This window comes from Gastrolobium bilobum, unplaced genomic scaffold (assembly GCF_033153095.1).
Source record: "Gastrolobium bilobum isolate Gb01-03AN ecotype WA unplaced genomic scaffold, APGP_CSIRO_Gbil_v1 utg10548, whole genome shotgun sequence".
NCBI lineage: Eukaryota > Viridiplantae > Streptophyta > Magnoliopsida > Fabales > Fabaceae > Gastrolobium > Gastrolobium bilobum.
Window position 1 is genome coordinate 116,416 of NW_026895215.1, and position 6,339 is coordinate 122,754.

General features: G+C 36.3%; 1 protein-coding gene across 3 annotated transcripts; it reads left to right on the forward strand.

Annotated features, from left to right (window-relative positions):
- The first annotated feature begins 691 nt into the window (after positions 1-691).
- Positions 692-6,018, forward strand: LOC133300334 (uncharacterized). 3 transcript variants are annotated; one of them, XM_061499871.1, is made up of 5 exons: positions 1,714-2,208; positions 3,556-3,670; positions 4,350-4,426; positions 4,948-5,088; positions 5,353-6,018. In XM_061499871.1, exons 2-4 carry the CDS (start codon positions 3,570-3,572, stop codon positions 5,085-5,087), a joined length of 318 nt encoding a protein of 105 aa, XP_061355855.1. In that variant the 5' UTR covers positions 1,714-2,208; positions 3,556-3,569; the 3' UTR covers position 5,088; positions 5,353-6,018. The 3 variants fall into 3 exon arrangements, with proteins under 3 accessions (XP_061355842.1, XP_061355855.1, XP_061355848.1); XM_061499858.1 differs by lacking the exons at positions 1,714-2,208; positions 5,353-6,018 and adding an exon at positions 692-728 and having other exon boundaries at positions 4,948-5,328; XM_061499864.1 differs by lacking the exons at positions 1,714-2,208; positions 5,353-6,018 and adding an exon at positions 2,798-2,846 and having other exon boundaries at positions 4,948-5,329.
- Positions 6,019-6,339: the final 321 nt, after the last annotated feature.

The window sequence follows — 6,339 nt, forward strand, 5'->3', positions numbered from 1 at the left end:
CCAGATTGTCACGCCAACAGTAAATTTTGCCAAAATGTCACGCGGCATAATTCGCTACACAGTGTAGCGAAATTCGCTACACTGCGTAGCGAATTATGCCGCGTGACATTTTGACAAAATTTACTGTTGGCGTGACAATCTGGTAAATTTTTTGTCCAAACGTGGCACTTTGGTCACTGTTCCTCTGTTTCATCTTCTCAACTTTGCTCTTGTCTGTCAAATCCTACCAATGACAGCGTAACTTTCGGGACAGTAACCAAAATGCCACGCTTTGACAAAAAAATTACTAGAATACCACGTGAACAGTAAAATTTCCAAAACTGCCACGCGGCATAATTTGCTACACAGTGTAGCGAATTATGCATGCAAGTAATTCGCTACACAGTGTAGCGAAATATGCCACGTCAGAATACACAAGATAAAAAGTGCCATGTGTCAGAATTGTTGTAATTCGCTACATAGCGAATTTCAACAATTTTGACACATGACACTTTTTGGTTCTGACGTGGCATATTTTGCTACACTGTGTAGCGAATTATTTGCATGCATAATTCACTATACTGTGTAGCGAATTATGCTGCGTAACAGTTTGAGAAATTTTATTGTTCGCGTTGCGAGAGCGTGTGAAAATGGTCAATATTCCGTAACTTTCTGCGTGGCAAGAGCGGCTTTCCTTCACTTGCTGCGGTCACAGAGCAGTCACCACTTTTCAAAGAACGCTCCTTCAGGTTCTCTTACTCTTCTTATTCTTTCTCTTCCTGTTTCCTGTGGGTTTTCAAAATTACCTTAGAGATCCCTCATTTTGTTTCCCAAAAAAGTTTTAAACTTGGAAGGATCACTTTGTGGATCCTTCGTTTCTATGATATATAACAAGAATCGGGTATTGGGCAATATGGGGTTTTACCATTAATTAAATTTCAAAGTTCGATTCTTTTGGGTACTGAGAAGAATATGGGTGTTCTTGGACAATGTGGGTGTGAGGAATTTAACTTCATAAAGTCAAGTTATTATTTGATGCTTCTTGCTGATGAAAGTGTTACTAGTCTTTTCTGAATTAAAGAAACTGTTAGCGTAGTATCTGAAGTTAGCTTATTTCTTTTGTATCATGATCCTGAAATTTCTTTTTTTCTTCCGGTAAATTTGTTTTTCTACATTTGGCCTGCTAAGGGAGGAAAGAAATGCTCTGCTGGGGTATATTACCTTTGACTAAAGTAATAAATTATATAAGCTTTTCATTTAACCTTGGAAAATGAATGAAACAAGTTAGGGGTTGCTTTCATCAATTTCAATTTTCTTGACAAAGATAATTATGTTAGAAAGAAAAGACCAAAGGTATATAGTACAATTAGTATGAGGATAAGAAAACCTCCAAAGAATAAAGATAACCTGTCAAAACGGGCTAGAGCCCGCGGGTCAGCCCCTCAACCCCAGTTTTCAGCCCCATTTTTTTAATAGGGTTGTTTTTTACCCTAGCCCCACTAAGCCCCATCTTTTTTGTTTTAAATTGATACGGTATTTGTTGATTTCTTTTATTAATTAGGTTCTGCTTCATTACCTTATTAAGAGTAGGCCATCTGTGTAGTTCATCTTGAACTTGTTCATCAGGGGTAGGATCCAAAACTTTGGGGTAAGTTTTTGTGGGACACAGAAATGGGGATGCTGAAGACGGCTTGGGATTACACATGGCTTGGTACAACACTGAAACTGTAATATATGGATATAAAGAAGAGTTTAAGAGATTTTGTATGTATATATATAACAAAGGTAGGAAAATATACGATGCTCTTCTGTCTTAGGTTGAGTGACCGTGTGCTTTGTTTGAAGGAGAAATGGATAACAAGGTTTTGTGTATGGGGAGAAGAGGATGAAGGGGAGTGGGTTTATTTATGCATGAGCATGAAAGGCTTGGGTCCCTTTTGAAACGTGTCTTTGAGAGATGGAAATGCTTAAATTTTATCAATGAAAAGGGCTAATTTGTTATTATTTAAAAAGAAAAAAGATGTCAATGAGTACAATTGATATATGTGATCTATCCGAAAAAGCCTCAAAGCTTCACATATATCACCATGGAGATAAACTAGTTTTTTCACCTCCTCCACACCTAAAACCCCTTGCTTATTCTCTCCTTTGTCCCCTAAATTTTCTTTGATCTCTTCAAGAATCTTGGCTTCCACTAACGGGTGTGTAGCAACAAGCCAGAAGAACCAAGTGAGTGCTGAATTTATGGTATCTCTTCCTGCTACAAAAAGATTGAATGCTGCATCTCTTAGAAACTTGTCATCACGTACTTGTCCCTTTTCCTCTCTCATGATCATAGCTGCTAGCAAGTCATCAAAGATTGAATAATTCCTTGTGGTTGAAAAATGTAGGACAAGTTATATTCTATTGAAATCGAATTGAGATTGAGCTTTATCTTCTTCTTTTTCCATGGTTAGAAATTCTATTCTTCATATAGTGAATTGTTTATTTGGCTGCGTCTTAAATTTAAGGGAATGTTTACTGATTGTTTATCTTCTAGCTTGGTTGCGTCTTAGTGCTGATTGCTGAATATTTAACATATTTTGCATGATTACCATATGCATGATCTATGTGTTTATTTTAGAAAGTTTTGTCGGTAAATGCTTTGTATTATTAACTCTTTCTTTTCTCATTTGCTTGATCTTTGCTTCTAGCTGTTTATGTTACGTAAAGCTAATGAAGGTTGTTGCTCACATTCCTTGTGGATTTAAGTGACAGCGAGGTGTGGCTGAACTAATGCCCGTAAGCTTAGCTTATTGAGTTGTTGATGAATCAAGTAATGATTAGCTTAGTGAGCTAGCTTTTCTCACTTTTTATCTCAGCTACATGTGAGTAAATGCAAACATAACTATCTACTTTGGTCGGTGATATTTTGTATAAATAATGCATTTAAGATTTTGAGTGAAACTTGGATACAACTATGGCAGTCTGTCATGATTATGATGGTAGCTGAGAATTGTCATTTGTCAGTAATATATGATTGTTCTAAAAAATGACCGTATTGTTCCAAAGACAGACTCTTTTCTAATTTGGTATATTCTCTTTTGTGCTTACGGTTACTGCGTCGTCATCTTTTAGAATAGATTTTTTTTTGGGGGGGGTCTTAAATTTGCTTTGCTCTAAATTGTATCTTGGATTTAAAATTTGGTATAATTTTCTTTTGCGAATGAAAGATGGGTTTCTTGGATTGAAAATTTTGGGATTATCAAATGGTAATAAAGAAAGCATAAAGTGAGAGAATATTGACCAAATGCACGAACGGGGAAGCACAAACTCGTGGGATTATCAAAAATTGATTTTTGGCCCGCGGGCTGGCCCTAACCCGTGGGGTTATATAATTTTTTGGCCCGTGCGGGCTGTTTAATATGTGGGCTTTTTGGCCCTGGCCCGTGCGGGTTAGGGCCTAACGGGCCGGGCTGGCCCGTTTTGACGGCTCTAGGTAAGGGTTTTCTCGAATTCCACACACAGTTATTTACATTTTCGTAATGGTTACTATGAACTGTTATTTATGAACGTTGTCATTAAAACGTGTTTCAGATTGATTGTCAGTGATGGAGCACGGTTCGTACTCTGATCAGAGTAAATCTACTTTTTCTCTGGTTGATGAGGATCACACATTTGCAAATTCTGTCAGATTCACCTTAAATCAAGAGTTAGTAATTCTGAAAATTCTTATGTGACTATCTCTGTATTTTCTTACAATTTTGTAATTCGTTCAAATCCAAAGTACAAAGTGCATGCTGCAATATCAATCTTGTGTTTCTTTTTTTATTTCTTATCGTATCATAGAAACATAAATTTAGGGTATCATTATGATGAACAATCAAAAGTTACTTCAATGTAGAAACAATATTAGTATCTATAAAAGAAACATAAAGTGAACTTAATCCTTTTCATGAAACAACAAATAGGTTGACAGATCCCCATCCTCTCCTTTACATCTGTTGGAGAAGGAATAGAAAGTGAGATCATGGCGTAAATCCCTGTTTATATTGATTTCAACCTATAGTTTTATTTGGCAGATAATTGATTAATCCATTTGCATGCTTGTTTACTTGAGTTTGAGCCTTTGTTTGGTGTGCATTTTTGAAGTGAAAAGGAAAGAAAGAAGTCCAAGGATTGAGCCTAACCCTTGTTTGGTATCAATTTAACAGTGGAAATGAAGAAATTTGGAATTTTGGAGTGATTGACTTTTTTTTTTTTTTGACTTCACCCCTAAGTGTCAGTTTTAATTGGTTGTTTCATATTTCTCCCTGTGCCTCTTTTCTTCCTCATCATGCGTTCAGTTCAATACTTCCTGTTGAGATGAGGTTATTAATGTTATTTTGCAGTCCAAGAGTGACATTTTGTGGGTACAGCATTCCTCATCCTTCAGATAATCGTGTTAATATCAGAGTCCAAACAACAGGTAACATTTGAAGTGTCTTTCAACTCTAGCATTTATTATGGTGAATATAGTTTGCAAATTTCTGCCACAAACAAGTGAACAAATACATATGTTGTACTAATGCAACCACAAGTGCATGTACTTATACCATCAATTTCATATTCTGTTTTGCATTATAACGTATCCTGCTAGACCTTTTATTTGCTAGTTTTGGAAGATGACATTCTGGATCTCATGAAACTAAAATTGTTGAAGCAAGTTACACATATCACTAGATCTCATGATACTAAAAAATTTTCTCAATGCTATTCTCTGTTTAACTTGAGATGATGTTTTTATGGACATTATAGGGTGCAGGTAGTGCATCAATAATTCAGGGAAGAAATATTTTATTTAGAAAAAAAAAATTAGGCTAACTCTGGGGTATCCATAAACACCTTTCTAAATCAGATGTTTGCACTAAATTTATTGTTTGTTTGCAATATACTATGATATTGCATGAGTAATTTTCTGTACAATGCGTTGTCACTGTACTTCTGTAGGGGATCCAGCACGAGAAGTGTTAAAAGATGGATGTCAGGATCTGATGATTATGTGCCAGCATGTTAGGAACACTTTTGATAAGGTTGTCGATGATTTTAAAATGACCAAGACTGTGGAGGAGGATATGGGTACCAAATAGTGTCTGTTCTAGACTTCTAGTTATAGTTTTGATATATGTATTGATATTTGATCTGGTTGTGTATTTTTGGGTTGAACTTTGAAGGATGTTTGCATTCTTTTTCTGAGTGTATTTCTATGCTTTAGCGTATCACTCGTTGGTCCTCACAGACCTTAGGTCTCTCGTCTTTTTTTTTGTTTTTTAGATTGTGTATTTTTTTACCCAGAAAAGTTTTAAACTTTGAAATCTTTTTTCTGAACTTGTATACCTTCTTTTCTTGCTTAAGCTTATCACTGTTTTACGGTGTTGACTCGTTGGCGGCAACCTAACGCTGCATCAACATGCTTAAGCTCCCAACATGCTCTTCGTGGAAGAAGATGGGCATCTGAAGGCCAAACTACGGAGGTAGATAAAAAGATTATTAATGGATCTCGGAGTGGAGGAAAATCCGAAGGTGACGAGAAAACTGTCCTGGTTTATTAGAGTCCGTACTCACGATTTATTCGGAACGGAAAACTTCTGGGTCACTCGACTTTCTTAATCTCAGTAGGTTATATCCTGAGATCCTATGATATGGATATCATCGTGGACGGTGCACTGGCATCATTGGTGGTATTATTTCCTGCTTTTTTTAATGCTCTATATAATTGGCTCGTTTCACAAACTCCAGTGACAGCCGGGAAAGACTATCAAGTTTTCTCATATTCAATCACCATAAACCAATGGGCGGCCTTTGGTGACATTTAAAGCTCATGGAAGATCCTACTTTGTGGATCCAGCACATTGTCCCGAGGCACTTATGGCTAGACTTACCCAACAGAAGAAGAAATGAAATGAACTGATGAATGAGTGTTACTATTGGCTGTAGTGTTTTGTTGTTCGTAGATATATAGCAGTAGTTATGGACATGCATTTCTGTATTTGTGTTGAATCAAAGTTGAATTTACATATGTTAGGTGAATCAGCGCATTAGTTTTATCTTAACTAATCTGATATCAGATCTGTAAGTGATTTCCGTGAGTTACATAAGTCATTTCCATGAGTTACATTGATGAGAATGTGACCTTTTTCCCTTTGAAAGTGTATATCTAGAATTTAAGAACACCAATAGCCATGGCTATTCTTATTAACAAAAAAACATAGGTATATGAGATAGGCTTTAAGGAATTGTAGAGGCATGAAAAGAGTAGGAAGAGGAAGGATATGTTGAGGAGAATAGTGAGTTTTTTTCTTGGTTGAGGTTTGGAGTTGGAGATGAAAGCTGCCATTTAGA